We start from the raw sequence: 16472 nt of genomic DNA, 5'->3' as shown, positions 1-16472 counted from the left end.
GCTTACAGTTCTATCCCATGTTCAATTATTTCCTTTTGTTGCTTGATGACTTCAAATTGCTCTGGATCATCTGGGACAGCAGTCTGGGTACCAACACTTCCCACTCCTGACGATACAGTGGAGTCCAAGGAACTGACACTGCTCCGTCTCCCTCCAGTGTCCAGGCATTTACCTTCAGCCATTTCCTGTTCAGATGGTTTATATGAACCTATTTACAAACAAGGTGAGATTTAACTTATCCTTGTTCAGTCAAGACCTTTTAGTTGCAGAACTTTTAAGCAGAAATCTGAGAGTTAATAGTCTTATTTTTCCATGTATACTTTTTGCCAGTCTGCACTACTCTACATGAAGATGCTGTATTGATGCAATTCTAAAAGAATCCAACAAAAGGCAGAAAAGCAGCGGCATCTATGGAGAAATTCCAGTACTTCAACTTAGTAACTCCAAGACTGGTCCCATGTCTTGTTCTACATCAGCCTTTATAGTAGACAAGGGCCTAGCTAAAGCTCATCAACAGAACCTGGTTATTCAAAACTGACACTTTGAGAATCACTCACTACACCAGCACTAACAGCTATTTGCAAAATACCTCACTTGTGTAAACAAATTGTTAAGGTACAAACCTGGCACCCACACTTCTGAATAGCTTCTAAACAGTGAACAAACACAAGAATGAACTGATTAAATAAATCAGTCTCTCCATACAGAAACAATCTTACCCAAGCTAGTCTGATGATTGGGGTTCACATAAAGGTCTTTGCTCCATTCTACCATACATTTTAAAATAGAAACCAAACATTCAAGTCCTTTTTTCCTCAGGCTTAGTTCCTAAAACATGAAGAAGAAGAAAATAAAAAAAAAGAAAAATCAAACCAACAAACTGTTCAGCACAGTCTATACAACAGTTTCCCTCTAAAGAATGGAAAAGTATAATCTTTAAAATAAAATGCTTATGGTGGAGATATGGCATAAAGTCTGTGCGAAGCAAACCCCACAGCCAGTACCACTGGTTATGCACTTCAGAAAGGAAGTATTTAACTGAGGCAGAGGAAGGCTCATTTGGTCCTCTCTCCCTTGCCAGTCAAACTAAAGAGACAAGAACCAGCCTGGTCTTACAATGCAAACAGGCAGCAAAATCACCAAGTAATTAATGGCACTGCTTCAGTGTCCAGTTGCAAATTATCAAACTAATAAAACGTAAGTAACATCAGTAGGTTACAGACAACAGGAACCTCTGGAAGTATCTGTAACAATGCAAAGATAGAACTGTTTATGAAACAATAGTACCTTATCTTCAAAGCTGTTATCCTTACCTGTAAAGGTGTCATTCCTAACTCATGCCCACTTCGTCCCTGTGCGATTTTGGATAAATCATTTACAAGACGTTCAAATATATTAGCAGCATTTAAATCACAATCATAGTTAACATAAATATCCACTACACACTGGGCATCTGGAAAATAAAAGGAAATTAAAGTATTAGGATTCGGTGCAATAGAAATTTTAAAAGGAATCAGCCAGCTGGAGCAGGCACTGCAGATGAATCCAGACGTTTAACTCAAGCACTCTAGGACCAAATTCAAATTTTCACACTTTAACACTATATGTGCCATTTCTTCTCAAAATAATTTTCATCTGCTGCCAGAAGAAGTGATTCTTTCACAGAGTAGAAATACCTGCACAAATTCTAGTTAAAGTCTGAATCACCATCCATTTGTGTTCAAAGGAACTTGAAGAAGTCTCTAGAATATTCAGGAAGATCTCTTTGAAGAACACCTGCAAAATAAATAAGATTAAGGACTTGATAATCTGAAACTTATTTGAACCAGATCAAATGTACACATTCATTTCTGTTCAATAATTTTTCTTGAAGAGTAATATTTTGTGCATATTAGAATTTGGATACGGTACTAATATATTAGTTTAGCAAGCAAACCAAACTAAGATATTAAAATGGAAGCTCCACCTATCTTTTTACCTTGAGAACAGTATTTTGAGAACTAGAGCATATGCAATTTATAGATTAAAAGTCTCTTACCTCAATCTGCATTTTTAAATGGGTCTTAAAATTTGAAAGCAGCGTGAGGAAGATGGCAAGAGAGAGCTCAAACACATCAGGAACAGAAGAGACTCCATTTTTAGATAATGCTACACAAAGATATTGCTTGATTGCATTGATGAACATTTCATGTGTCCTGAAAACCAGACCAGCATTCTGCAGCACTGAGAGAAGCAGCTGGAGAGACACAACCTTGGAACGCAATTCATGGGATCTAGAAAAAAATTCAACATTAAATGGATTTCTATATTTTTTTAGTATATACCTGCATTCGACATTAGCACTGTAGCAGTTCTCTACACCAGGAAGAAATTAGTGCTATTTTGATGCATTTAAATGCGAGGGGCAAAAGGGGTGGAAATCAGCCAAGTGAATTTTGAACTTTTACCATCCAAATTTGAAATTTTTTCAGTAATATTAACACCTTAGACTAGCCTGATAAATGTAACTCAGTGCTTCTTAAGCACTTCCCCATTCTCCCACCAAAAGCTTCACAAATACTATAGTCGAGGCCACTCCAACTGGTAAGATTAATAAGCCTATTACACAAAACCCAAAAATCTCAAGTATTGAATTTTTAATAATTTGAAGCTATTTTCAATCCTAGGTTGGTTCATCAAGTTAACTAAACCAAGGGTCTGACAAGTGGATTTTGAACACCTGCTTAACTATACAGCAGCAACTGAACTGTCCCCAAAAGCTACAGGACAGAACAAGAAAGCCAGCCACATTACTTGGGATCTGGTGGTCCTTCCCCCAGCGGCTTCATGGAGAGCTTGCACAATGACCTGAACACTAGGAAGGCATCCTTTTGTAGAACATGGGAAAATCTGGCAGCAGCTTGATGTCCAGATACATCAGTTTCCTTGAGAGTAAGAAACACAACACAGACCCTCAGTGAGACAAAGAAACAGCAATTAGGAGATTCCACAGCTCCTCTGAGAATCAGCTATAGTTCAAACTAAACCTAAACAGGATTACAAGGGATCTGGATCTTTTTACACATGTTGACTGACCCTTTATCTCTGTCCCCACTCTGTATTAAAATACAACTAATATAATCAATTTTAGGACAGGTATGTTCAATATATGCTTAAACTGCAGCTGCTGCTTCCTTTTTGAACCTGAGCAGAACACATACATTAGAGTTTCTGCCTCTTTCTTCTGCCAAATCCCACCTTGTTATCACAATAAAAACATTTCTTCTTTTGTAGATGTATATTGGCATCCAGTGCAGTTATTTACCAGATTATCAGTGGAGGAAACAGACTGCCCATCATCTGGAATCCCGTTTGTTTGTACATTCTCATTGCTAGAGCCAGAAAGAAGAGTATCTGCAGCCTCTAATGCAGGTTCTGTTACCTGCTTTTCTTCAGCCACTAAAGGGGAAAATGGAAAGATTATTAAAATCATGCAAGAGTTTTCTATCCCATGACTTTGTGAACCTCTACCACAGAGTGGCACAGAAGTAGCACTAGTAAACTAGAAAGTTTCTCAACTATCAGCAAAAGAATATGGTGATACAACCAAAACCTGCTGCCTTAGTACGTAAAATTACTTCCATGCTTCTATAATCAATACATATACAACTATTTTACTTTAGAAGACTTTACTACCTTTCACAGCTGACTCCACCACATCTTCCAAGATGCCTTGAACCATTTCCTTTCCTCCATCAATTGTTTCCTCTAATGAAACACAGAGAGAATTTTTAATTTAGTATTTTCTCTCAGGAAGATTAAAAGACATGACAAAGGCAGAAGCATAAAAATTTTTAAGTTTTCTTCAGCATCTCTCATTGAAAGCAATTTGTTAGAAGTCATTCAAAAATACTCATTGATGTTATTTATGTTGTTTGAATCAAAGCACCGATACTTTTAATGCAGTTGTTTTGTCATTTTTATTTATCAACTGTTACAAACATTCCTAATTGGGATGCAGTATGTGCTGATGATATGGTCTTCATAATATGCACCATTTTTACCGCAGGACTTCAATTACCTGAGACCGGTTCTGTCACATCCCACATACCATGACAACTCCCCTCCTTTCCTTCCTCTTTATCAACCTGTTCAAGTCAAATTCCATTACAATCCTCTATAGTTTAAGTACACATGGTTTAACTGGAATTCTAGGGAGAACAGGAACCTTTCTGCAGCAGTCACAGTGTAGACACAAGCCGAGGATGGCAGCACACTCTGAAAGCCTACTGAGGAGAGCCAAGGGAGCCAGTCACCCCATCACTGCTCCCCCAACAGCACTTTTCAACAGGCTGGCTGCGAGTGAAAGCAACAGACCCCGTATTGTGCTCACCTGCTGCCCGCAGGGCAGGGGCCCGCTGCAGCTCCCTGCAGCTGGGCTCTCCAGGGCCGGGCTCCCCGTTGGCCAGCATGCTGCTGGCAGTACCAGCTCTGTCTCCCCAGGAGCTGTGCTGCCGCTGCCCCGGCCGTGGGGACCGCGACCCCGCCACCGCGGGGGACTGCGGCTTCTGCGACCGCTCTGCTTCTCTGGACTCCTGCAGCTTGGAAAACACACGGAAAGATTAATCCAAGTACAAAATACACAGAGGGAAATCCTGTCCATGACGACTGATGTTCCTCTGTGAACTCACCTCTTAACAAGAATCAGTGAAACTACAACCACTTGCCCAATGAGATTAAAAAGATACGCTTCAAGTTCATTTGAAAAGCATCATTTGTTTATCCAGTGCCATTTGACAGAAGCTATGGTGTGAAACCTTGTTATCAGCAGTGCATGTCATCTTTTATGTTCAATTCAGTCAGCATGCCTCACTGCACAAGTTGACAGGTTTTCTTACATGACAAATCAACAGATATGCAACTACAATAACAGATTCATCAAAAACAATAATAACAAAAAAGTTTTCAGTCATTTGCAAGTCTAAACATTTGAGATGAGAAAAAGTAATATCTACTTACAGCTTGATTTTCCATCCGTGTAAAAATTACATTTAACATCTGTGTAAGGGTAGCTTTGGCAGTTGTCTGATTAATAAGATTTTTACTGGCCAGATAGATGTTGTAGCAGGTTCTAACAGTTTGAAGAATTGTTCCTTCATGAATTTCAATATACGGAGATGTTACTACAGTGAGAAGAGCCTAGAAAAGTCCATAACATGGTACAAGTGAAACCTAAGCCAAGTAAGCAGCAATGCTCCTCATGCATGTCTTCCAGAATAATCACTGGGTTTGCTACAAAACACAGATATCTTTTTTTAAGGTTTTACAAGCAACAACATTTCAAGTCAAAGAAAGTTCAAAAGGACTTCCACATCTCTGCTCCTTCCTGAGCTGTTCTTAGAAGGTCTTATCAAAACTAAGGGAGATACTCCACCTCCAAAAAATTTACTATATTCCATAGCTTCATTTCCACACAAGAGACAACTGGCCTACACTAATGTCAAACTGGACTACTAGAAGGTTCATTAACTTCTAACTTCCAACCTCAGCTACAGTAATCCAAGAATATTTCAGAGCCAGAACACACACCACTGACGGACATTACATGTTGAGAACATACACTGGCAGCTGCCTGGAAAAATGGCCAGGGGAGCAGACAGGCTTGAACAGTATTCCATGGCACTGCATCCCAATTCCAGGGCCTGCTATCAGGGCTGAAAGCAATTCCCTGGCCTGATGGAGGTGGGCACAGTGAGCCACTAAGTGGAGCACCAAACTCTCTGAAAGATAGTTTATCTCAGAAAGGACAAACATTTTTAAAAGACTCCTTTACATTCTGCTTTCCCAACAGGAAGTACATTTTCCTCACCAGTTCTGCCCTGGTGACAGCCTCCCTGAATGCAGTGACACATGGAACAATGTAAGAAAAGGAACAAGTGGGCCCTCAGTAATATTTTGCTTTTATTTTTTTTCAGTTACGAAATGAGAGAGAGAGAAGGCAAATTAACGTTGCACCAAAATAAATTTGCATAAAATACCTTAATTATCTGCAGCTGTACTCCTTCATCTGTTTGAGGACCCTGAAAGCAATTGCAAATGGTTTCCACTATTCGGTCAATCAGTCGTTTCCCAGGAGCTCCACTGTCTGGAGCATTGCCAGTGATATGCCCATATGCAATCAGTTTCTAGGTAGAAAAAACGCAGCTTAGATGACCATATACTGTTAAGAAAAATACAGTTCAGCACAGCATAAAAAGGTGTGCTTAGATAGCATACCTCACTTAATCAGTTTTAATGTGAAAATTTAACACCATCTATAGTCTGGCCAGCAAATAGTTTCACTGCTCACACATGTGGACGAAAGAGATTTTAGTATGACACAAAAGCTTTTTCAACTCAGGCCATTTCTTCACACCATAACCAAAGAAAAAAAAATTAGCACCAGTTTTTTCCAGAGTGTGACTTCCTCTGTCACATCAGCACCAAAGGAACCCCATGGTAACACTCCTTGTGGAGCACAACAGACGAAGCACCTTTACTGCCCGGTGTAAGGAGCCCCCAGCCCCAGCAAAGGGGCTACAGCAGGGCAACCACACTCCTCCCTGTGCCCAGTGTGACCCCAGGCAGGGGCTGCTGTGACCCTGGGGCTGCTGTCACCCCGGGCAGGGGCATTCCCTGCTGCAGGAGCTGCATGCCAGATATGGTCACTGCAGCTTTCTCCATCTCACTCTGACGAAGCTTACCCACAACACTTACCTGTAAACAATCCAGGGAAGTACTGACTATGCGTGGAGACTTTGACTGGCAGGCCAGCTCAAATGGAAGGAAATATTTATCTGCTTCAATGAAATTTGCTTTTGGTGGAGCAGCAGTGCCTTCTCTAGGTCAGATACAAAGAATTATTAAGTTTTCTAAGCATGTATATCACAGCAAACTACACTTTCTCTTTTTTCTGAATTTAAAGGAAAATAATGCAAAGAAGCATAAAAATGTACTGCAGTTTTCTTGCATATACTTTCTTAAACAAGGATTAATTTTCTTTAAAAATCACACAAAACCCATTTTACATTTATTTATGTTCTATCTGATCTTTTTTGTATCTTCTTCAGCTTTACTCTTCCCTCACTACACTCCAACACTGTCCCACTGTCTGAAATATTGGAAAACTCCTACACAACTGATATATCTACCCATGTTATTCAAAATGGATTAAACGATGCCCATAAGCAGAACACTAAGCAAACAGAAACACATTTGGAGACCCATCTGCTCATTTTCAATCATAGCACAGTGCTGGAAAACTTTTTTAAAACTTTTATTGCAGTAATATTTAAATTGGTGTTCTTGATCTAGGTAATAAAGAGCACATGCTATCAAACAGGGGGTATGTACTGCTCCCCATTATTTCCTATCAGGCTACTGAGTCCAGTAAAAGGAAGCAAAAAAACGGCACCTTTTAGAAATTTCACAATTTTTTCCTGGTGAAATTCACAGGCAGTTATGGCTTGAGTACCCACAGCCACAAACATTGTGTAAGTGAAACACACAGGTCAGGCCACATGTTCTTGGCAGAAAGGTGGGTAACTGGGTATTCACAAATTCACTGCTATAATGTATATACACTCTTACACTTCCACAAAACTATTCCATTTGCTCTTTTCACACACTTCTATTTAGAGTAATTAACAATTTACCTTTGCTTTTCCAGCTCACTTTTTATTTCATCTGGAAGAGAGAAAAAGAAATTCAAGCCTTAGTTATCACCATCAATAACACAGTAATAAAGTAAAGATGTTTAAATCTAGTTTTGCACTTCAGTGTTTGCTACTCCATTTCTGTAACAGCTCAGCTTCAGAGATTAGAGTTTCACCAGTTATTGAAAAGTGTATCTTTCCAATTTTGCATTTAAAAAGCTACTTTTTCCAAACAAAAGGTATCTTTCTCAACAAAAGGTATCTTCAGAACCCTCAGATATAGTATGCAACATCTATTCCAGTGTAAGTCCACATCACAGAGTGCTCAGGCCTGCAGAAGCCTTTAAACTACTGGATAAACCATGAGTTCAATGCATCCAACCTTCCCCTTACCTGCAGTGCCAGCTAGCCTGCTCGTCTTAAGCCTTACAACAGGAATCAGCTGGACAAGCTCCCAGGAGATAGGAAATCTCAAATGCACTTTGTCCTTTTGACAGCAGATTTATTTTTTTTTTAATTACACCTTTAAAGAGCTTTTCATAAAAATAAATACAGGGGCAAAGAAAGTTCCTTTCTCACTTCTCTTGTATACAGCAGCAGATCCCAAAGATTCTAGTCAGGCTTTTTGACATCCCCACGATGCACAATACAGACCAGCATAAGCACCACTGTGAACTGACAAATCTGTATCTAAAACAGCACCCACAGTAAGGCTGCACAACTCATCATCTGTAACACCAGTAGAACCTTCCATCCCACCCTACAGCACATGCTGCAAACTACCCTGACTCTGCAAATTACCACGCTTACAAATCTTCTTTCAATTATAGGTATTAGAAAATGATCATTCATTCTGTACTTATACTCCACAACTCTGGAGAGACACCACTGTTTGCGGTCAGCTGTCCACAGGTCAGATGATTTCAGTGCTGTCTGTGAACCTCAGGAATTTCTTCTGTCTCAAGAGAATCAATACACAAATCACACTAAAGAACAGAGACTGCAGCAAACAGATTACAGGGTTTTGTCCAGACCTGCTTGTCAGTAAATGGCACAGGAATTAATCCTCACAGCAGGTACTGATTTTGGAAAATTACTACCCACACTGGCTAGAGAAAACGGAAGCAGAACATAGCAAAAACCTTTATAACTATAAGCTGTGAGTGGTAAGCTCCATCCAGGATTGCTGTTCCCTCTGCCATATCCACTCATCAGTCTGACACCCCTTAGTTCTCATGGCATACAGTCATGCCACACCAACTGAAGTAATGTTATCACTCCAGAGTCAGCCAAAGAGAACCAGAAAAATAGAAGAGCCTGGGTGCACAATATTCTCTCCTGCACAATATGCTCTCCTCAAGCCCACCACACAACCAACTATATCCCGCAGCTTTAAAGAACAGCTTTAAAGCTTGTCACTTGCTAGCCCTGCAGAAGCCAAGCCCAGCATTCAGCACTGAGGCCTTCAGGGTCAGTAGGAATTTTGCAGCTCTGTGACAGCACAAAGTCAGCACCACCTGTCCCCTGATGCTTTAGGCTTCAACTGGAGAGGAGACAACAGAATAGAGGCTGTTGGTAAGAAATGACCAAGGTTTTCTGTGCCAAACATACAATGTAAATCTTGCACAGCACCACTTCTCAAACCACTGTGTTTTTCATTCCAGTATCCAGCTGGCCTACCAATAGGTGATTAGTAAGAAATTCAATTCAGGCCTTTTGATTTAATTACCTTCCCCATCTTTAACACCATATTATAATCCAAAGAGCTACTGAGAACATATGTGACCCACCAATTGTGTCCCTGTTTTGATCTGCCTTGCTCTTAGCACAGCATATTCCTGTAGCATGCAGGAACCGCTGCTTAAAACATACAGTTTTCTAGGTAGCTTTACACCTTCAGAACACTTAGTCCTGCCTCCAGGTCTTGGCAGAGAAAGGCATATTTTAGCTATAGCTAGAATCCCAAGTACAACAGGATGCCAGGGTCAGCAAAAATATAATTAATGCTGTATTTCAGACACTGTAGAACCAAGGTGTACAGAGCATTTTCTTAGTGAAGACATTTTTCTAATGCAAAAACTCCACTAAGTTTCTCTTTCAAGATCATTTCCCCCCATACTGATTGTTTTGCAGAGTAAAAAAGATGTTGAATTGAAAGACTCATAAAGATTATAGCCTTAAGGAGACATGATCATGCCCATCTTTACTGATACTTGTCATAGATCTTGCACTGGAAAAATAATGCAAGAAAATATCCCATATTTGAGCAACAACATAACTCTCAGAAGTACTCTATAAACAACAACAACAAAAAAATCTAACCAAGGCCTGACCAAGTTCCCCACAATTTTATTATAATAAAAGCTTTTCTAAAGCCATATAAAAACATCTTAACCACAACAGTATTTTAATAGATAATACTAGCAGAAGAGAATAAATGAAAGGACAAAAGGAAGCTGCAGGCATACTTGTGCTACTGATTGCATCAAAACAGTTTGAAAACCTCCGAATCTGAAGTACTCATTTGGTGGTCTGACAATCACAAGTGAGTGAAGCAAATAGTTAGTTGCCTAATTGAAGTCTGATGCCAAGAACAGCTTGCCAAGCCCTAACCAGACACTGCCAGCTTCTTGAAACCGCCCGCCACTGGTCTTGTTTTTCTCCAGTCACAGGAGTAAGGGGCACAGCTCAACTCCCTTCCATAGCTACAGAACATTGCCCCAGTTTTGGTCACCCCAGCACAACACTGATCCCACACTTGGTGCTTTAGGTCCCAGAGCTCCCTGTCTCTCCTACGGCACCTCCTTCAGTCAGAAACATCTTCAAGCCTTGCGCTGCCCATCTAAGAAAGTCTGGCAGCATTCCTACCAGGCAACAGACGTGGAACAAGAATGGCCTTGCAGCAATTTCTTCCAGAATTTCTGGCCATAAAAGCAGGCTAAATCTCACACTGGATAGCTGCCTTTCTCTAGCAGATGAATGGGTTCGGTTCACTTGTACTGAAAACTACACATTAAACCAGACATTTGTTGTCTGCCTGCAACTCGATGCCTGCTCTGTGGCCTTAGAGTCGGGTTTGTGGCAGTGGCAGTGGGGTGAGCTCCTGTGCAAAGAACGGCTTGTGCTGGCACAAGGGCAGGGACCATGGTCCGAGCAGCAGGCAGCAGAGCCAGCACAAACACGTGCAGCAGCAGCAGAGCTTCCCTCCCCCAGCCCCGTAAAGCTGACCGCGCTGCCAAGCGCAGCTGCCGTCACCTCCACGCAGAGCCCAGCAGGTACGGACCACACGGCGCTGCGCAGAGCCCCCTGAAAAGGGCTGGCAAGCCGAGCCTGCTCTCTGCCCCAGCGCTTCTGAACTCGCTGGCCAAGCTAAGGAACACAACTTCTCCTGGACGTTTGTCATTCAGACACAGAGATTCCCAAACACACAACCAGATTCCTAAGTGAAGGCATGGGTGAAAAGATTTTAACTTGTTAACAAGCTAACTAAACAAATTCTGTTGTTTACAAAGCTTGAAGATATGTATGTGGAGCTGCCCAGGCTATCAAAGAAGGCTGCAGAACCAGGGTGGCTGCACAGTATGTCATTAAAAACAGCCCCAGTAGGTAGGAGTAAGTAATAGTTTATGTGAGTGACCCAGGTGCACAATTAGCATTAGTCTAACATGAACTGCTGGGATACAGACTATCAGTATTCCACTGCAAATTTTTCAGGATAATTTCAGTAGATTTACTAAGAATCATGTGTACCTGGAGCTTCACGGAAATGCAAATGCTTACTAAACAACTATTTTTATACAATACAATGGTCTGTTGAAAACAAATTTTCTTTCAAACACAGTTTTCTAAAGCAGAGCAGAACAGCTTCTCTGTTTAAAACCCTCCATTTCTCCCACTCTCTCCTGGGGTTTACTGGCACTACAACTAGAGGAGACAAGAGACAACCGTTACACCTACTGATGAAGCAAGAGACTGAATGAAAGAATCTATTCAAACTCTGCTTACTTAACATTAATGCTGTCTATTTCAAAGGAAGGCATGAAAAGAAGCAAAGAACCCAAAACACCACCACTGTGAAGTGGTTTTGCTCCATTTCCTCCATACTTGCATACTGTGCATTTCTGTCCTACTCGCACCTACCTATGTTCTTCTGATTTCTACAAGGTCATGTGTATTCTGTAGTCCAAAACTGATCAGTATTAGTCCAGTGAAAGGACCGAATTACAGGGGAAAAAAGGGTGAGAAGATTTTAAATTTAGAAAAATTAAAGCAGATTAAAATAAGAATTAGATAATACCTCTACACAAGAGAGACAGCAACATTCAGTAGTAATTTACTTAAATTCTTAGGAGTTATATGTACAAACCAATACACAAGTCATGTAAGAAAACAAGTATTCTCATAGAAACTTTTCTCTCTCACCAAACAACAAATGTAAAGCATAGGTAAGTAATAGAAACATTACTGCAGTAACACCATAGCAGAAGCCATAAAAACTGGCTCATTTCTATTAGGCAGCTGTAGAATACACCAGTTTCTCCCTGTTTGGGAAAAAAAAAATTCATCTTAGACTTTCCTAGTCCCAGGAGCAGATATCAGCTACACATGCTCCATGCCTGTGTTCCTGGTTTATAATTGGCACAATGCCACAAGGCTTGAATAAAAACACCATGGCATAGAGAAGACTGCACAGCAAAAGGGATTTAGTAAGAAGTAGAAATGGATTATTCTAAGTATAACTTGGAGAAAAGTGCAGCTGACACAATGACCTCTTTCAAAAAGTAACTACATTTCTTTCAAACAGAATTATTTTTATTCAGTGTTAACTGCACTTTTTATTATTATTCATAATACTGAAGCTTCTTTCATCCATGACAGCCTCTGTAGGTTACAAAGTTTGGCCTGAATTCTTCACTCTGCCAGTAACATTCTTGCCACATTTCCTCACATATTTACTATTGCACAGAGCTTGAAAATTAAGTGGACACTTTTGGAATTGTCATAGTCTCAGTTAATACAAATTATATGCTTAATTAAAATTAAGTATATGGAAATAAAACAGATTTTTTCATTTAAGAAAAAAAAAAAAAAAGGCTTAACCAAAATAGAACAAAGTTTGGGGAAAAAAAATCACATGTAAATAAAAGAATCCCCATTCCTATTGGCAACCTATAATGATCAAGTAATATTCACCAAATATAACAGAGATCCTCCCATACAGTCATCCAGGCCCCTAACCGTTGGTCAACAGAAGGTTATCTCTTTATGCTGACCTCTGCTTTAGTCCAGAAAAGTCCATGGGCTCCTTTTCAAAGCAAGTTTGTTACATGCACCATGACAAGCATTATCTCCCCTCCAACACACAACCTCAGAACATGCAGGCACAGCCACAGCCCCAGTGGCAGGTGCCAACAGGGGCCATTGCACAACACTCCTCTCAAAATCATCGTCTGCAGTGCCTCAGCAAACACAGACCTTCACCAGGCACCTGAGAAGGAAGTTCCCCTTCTCAGCCTCTAAATATGTTTATATAGCAGCAAAACAGGTTCTCTGCCCTGTACGTGGGTTCAGTGCGTGTGGGGGCAGCTGGGGAGGAGATCAGGAAAAGGAACTCATTAGGAAAAACAGACCCTAGCTGCTGGGGCATATGTGTTGCTCTGCTGCTCACAATGCCAACTTCAAGTAATAATTCAAATACTCTTCTGTCTGGTTACCCTTCTCTGGATATACTGTCACTACAGAGAGCTCCTACAGATCTCCTGGCAGTAAAGACTGCTGGGAGGAAGATAAAAATGACAGCATTTCTTTAAGCTCACTCTGTCCAGGCCAGACCTGCACCTGCCCAGCCTCCTTACATACCCAACCTGTCTTTTTTCTGTCTTGCATACACTAAATGTTCCCAATTCCAAGGAAAATATTGATGGGATGCAACCAAAACTGAAAATGTCATTTTTGCAAATTAAGAAAGGGCCAGAGAGAGCTCCAGCTTCAGAGCTCTACTGTTCTACTTGGTTTATCTTCTCCCTCTCTGTGACACACCGTTTTGTCAGAACTTTTACCACAGAGATCTTTGCATAAGCTTGTACTTGCAGATTTCAGGAGCAGTCCACAAATTTCACAAAAAGCGATTTCAGCTCTGAAAACATCACAGATATTATACGGGCATTTGGTTACAATGCTAACAGTCCTTAATCAGTCCGAACACAACCTGGAGATCAGGTCATATCTGACATCCCGAGAAGCTCCGGGACTTAAAAACTCTTGTTTCCTAGTCGAAAAGTTACAATTAATTTTCTCAAAACCGAAGTGGCTCTCAAAACCAAGTCCCTCCTGTTTCACACCGAGACCAGAACTTAATAAAACGGGTATTTGGGGTTTTTCCCCGCGTATTTGCACGTCCTGTACTGGAGAGAGAGCTCTCCCTCCGCCCCAAGGTCCCGAGAGGCTCTCCCGCACCTCCCGGGACGGCAGGCGGAGGGGACACGTGCGGAGGGCCGGGCCCCTTCACCGCCGTGCCCCGTGCGGGCCGGGCCGGGCCGGGCCGGGCCGACTCACCCAGCGCCACCTGGCAGGCGGTCCGCAGCTGCCCGTGCGGGGGCCGCTTCGCCTCCTTCTCCGCCAGGATCTTCTCCAGCGCCCGCGACACGAACATGCTCTTGGTGCGGGCGTCCTGCTCGTGAGCCGGTGGCTGCATGACGGGGCCGGGAGCGGGACGAGCACCGGGCCCGCGACACCACCCGGAAGGGACGCGCCTCCCTCAGCGGCCGCGCCACGGCGCCGCCATCTTGACACCGTCACGTGATGCGGCCGGCCCTGACCCCGCCCGCGGGGCCGCGCGTGCCGGGGGCGGGGCCGAGGGCGGGGCAGAGGGCGGGGCCTGCCTGAGGGGCGGGGCGGGCCAGCCTGAGGGGCGGGGCGGGGCCGAGGGCGGGGCCTGCCTGAGGGGCGGGCCCGGCCAGGCCCGAGGGAAGCTGTCAATTACTGCCCGGGATGTGATTTACTGTCGCGTTGGGGGAATAGTCGGGTTTATAATGCTTCTGACCTAAGTATCTCGCCATTCGCATTATCCCTGTTAACTCTCACACAGTCCTGTAACGAGGCATGCAGAGAGAGCACATCTAAAAAAGCCAAGTCGTACACTAATGAGGACTCACTAAAAATGAAATTTTCAGTCACAGCTATGAACTCTCTGTTAATAAATAACCTTATACCTAATTGAATCTTCTCCCTTTCCCCTTTGCCTAGGTAAAGCACCTCACAGCTGAAACCCGGTTCGGGGCTCCAAAGCCGGTAGCCATGGGCAATAATCTGTATTTACTCCATTGGCACCATATGGCAACAATCCATATTTACCCTATTGGCACCGTGCAGCAATAAACCATATTTACTCCATCAGCACCATGTGGCAAGAATCCGTATTTCCTCCATTGCACCCTCCTTGTTCTGCTAACCATCACTGTGCACAGACAGCTCTTCCATGAAATTCCACAAAGGTCTCCTTCAAATTCAGATGGCCACATCTAATGGGGAATACAGGAGCACATTCAGTTCTCCAGATTGCAGTTTTGCTTCCTTTTTCTCAAACAGCAGGACTCTAACTCTGTAAAATGACATCAATAAATCTTCAGTGTTGCTTTGTCAAGAGCTGCAATTCTTGTCCCCAAAACCACTAACAAAAGCTCCAAACACCTGTGCAAAGCATCAGTTTAGTATTATTTCCCAGGGAAAATTGACCAGTGCTTGTAATTTTTGACACATATTTTTAAAATCAAAAATGTGACTGCAAACCCAACCCCCAAGGTATACATCTAGATGTTCCTTTCACTTACTCTACTGCACATTAAGGGTAATTTTACTGTTATCACTGAAATTACAGTGATGCAAAAGTGACATTACTAAAAGACAAACAAGGCCCTGAATCTTTTTTGAGAGTTGCTGACTTAGTTATTGACACAAAAGGAGGCTGTAATTACTGTCAGCAGCATTGCAGAACTAATTAAGCAGCAGAGCTCTTCACATATTGTCAGCCAAATTATCAGTTCTGATTTTAGGGTTTTTATCGTGGGACAGGATTAGTTCTCAGGAGAGAAGCAAATGGATACAGGCTAGTTTTTAGAAAACAGATTGAACAGATGGTTTAACGGAGATTTTAAAAAATTTTCTATCAGGTAAGCCCCCTGTTTTTGAAATCACAGAGTACTATCTGAATTCATAGGTGTAGGGCTACACTGGGGTTGTGGTTTGGATTTCAAAGAGCCAAGAGCCAGTAGCAGGCCTCGGTTTTTCAGCGAGCTCTGATGCCAGCGGCAGATGAAGAACGCAGAGCTGCTGCGTGGCATGCTCCCCTAGCTGAAGTTTGGTTATAGCCAAGGGCTTCTTTTACCTGAACACCAAATGCACCTGGGCTTCCAGCACATGGCATAATGCCTCAGTGTCTCCCAGCCCACACGATGTCTCCACCACGAGAGACAGACCGTCCTGAAGTCCAAGAGGCCTGCTCCGCACACAGTGCTCTCCTTACGCTGCCGTCACGGAGAACTAAACTCAGTGGAAGAATAATGGCCTTGATGTCATTCTTACGACTAGTTTCAAAGATTCTTTTCCTCAGAGTATTTTAAAGATTACAGTAGCTGATTTTGAGGGAAGAATGTGAGTCATTTGGCTAATTCAAGAGCAGCATAGCCAGTGCAGTGCTGCTGCTGAGCGCAGCACCGTGCTGCAGAGCGGAGCTGCGTGATGTGTGCCGCTGGCTGCAGACAAAGAAAGAAAGCCTTTCAGTGGGAGAGGAGGCAGAGCAAG

At 42.4% G+C, this 16472-nt stretch overlaps 1 protein-coding gene across 2 annotated transcripts in view; it reads right to left on the bottom strand.

The window, feature by feature from the left end:
- ARFGEF2 (ARF guanine nucleotide exchange factor 2) overlaps window positions 1-14485 on the bottom strand; it is a 34741-nt gene extending 20256 nt beyond the window's left edge. The window contains exons 1-14 of one of the 2 annotated variants that reach the window (XM_021539221.2): window positions 14229-14485; window positions 7674-7704; window positions 6736-6859; window positions 6018-6164; window positions 4999-5178; window positions 4373-4580; window positions 3676-3747; window positions 3305-3438; window positions 2794-2924; window positions 2039-2273; window positions 1677-1776; window positions 1314-1453; window positions 720-828; window positions 7-208 (exon numbers count right to left, since the gene is read on the bottom strand). In XM_021539221.2, the coding sequence (XP_021394896.2) occupies window positions 7-208; window positions 720-828; window positions 1314-1453; window positions 1677-1776; window positions 2039-2273; window positions 2794-2924; window positions 3305-3438; window positions 3676-3747; window positions 4373-4580; window positions 4999-5178; window positions 6018-6164; window positions 6736-6859; window positions 7674-7704; window positions 14229-14367 (1952 nt within the window). In that variant the 5' untranslated portion in view covers window positions 14368-14485. The remainder of the gene's footprint in view (window positions 1-6; window positions 209-719; window positions 829-1313; window positions 1454-1676; window positions 1777-2038; window positions 2274-2793; window positions 2925-3304; window positions 3439-3675; window positions 3748-4372; window positions 4581-4998; window positions 5179-6017; window positions 6165-6735; window positions 6860-7673; window positions 7705-14228) is intronic. The other variant, XM_077786970.1, reaches the window with a different exon arrangement.
- Window positions 14486-16472: the final 1987 nt, after the last annotated feature.

This window comes from Lonchura striata, chromosome 17 (assembly GCF_046129695.1).
Source record: "Lonchura striata isolate bLonStr1 chromosome 17, bLonStr1.mat, whole genome shotgun sequence".
NCBI classification, from domain to species: Eukaryota; Metazoa; Chordata; class Aves; order Passeriformes; family Estrildidae; genus Lonchura; species Lonchura striata.
The sequence above is the reverse complement of the archived record's forward strand: the minus strand, read 5'-3'. Positions and strand labels throughout refer to the sequence as shown.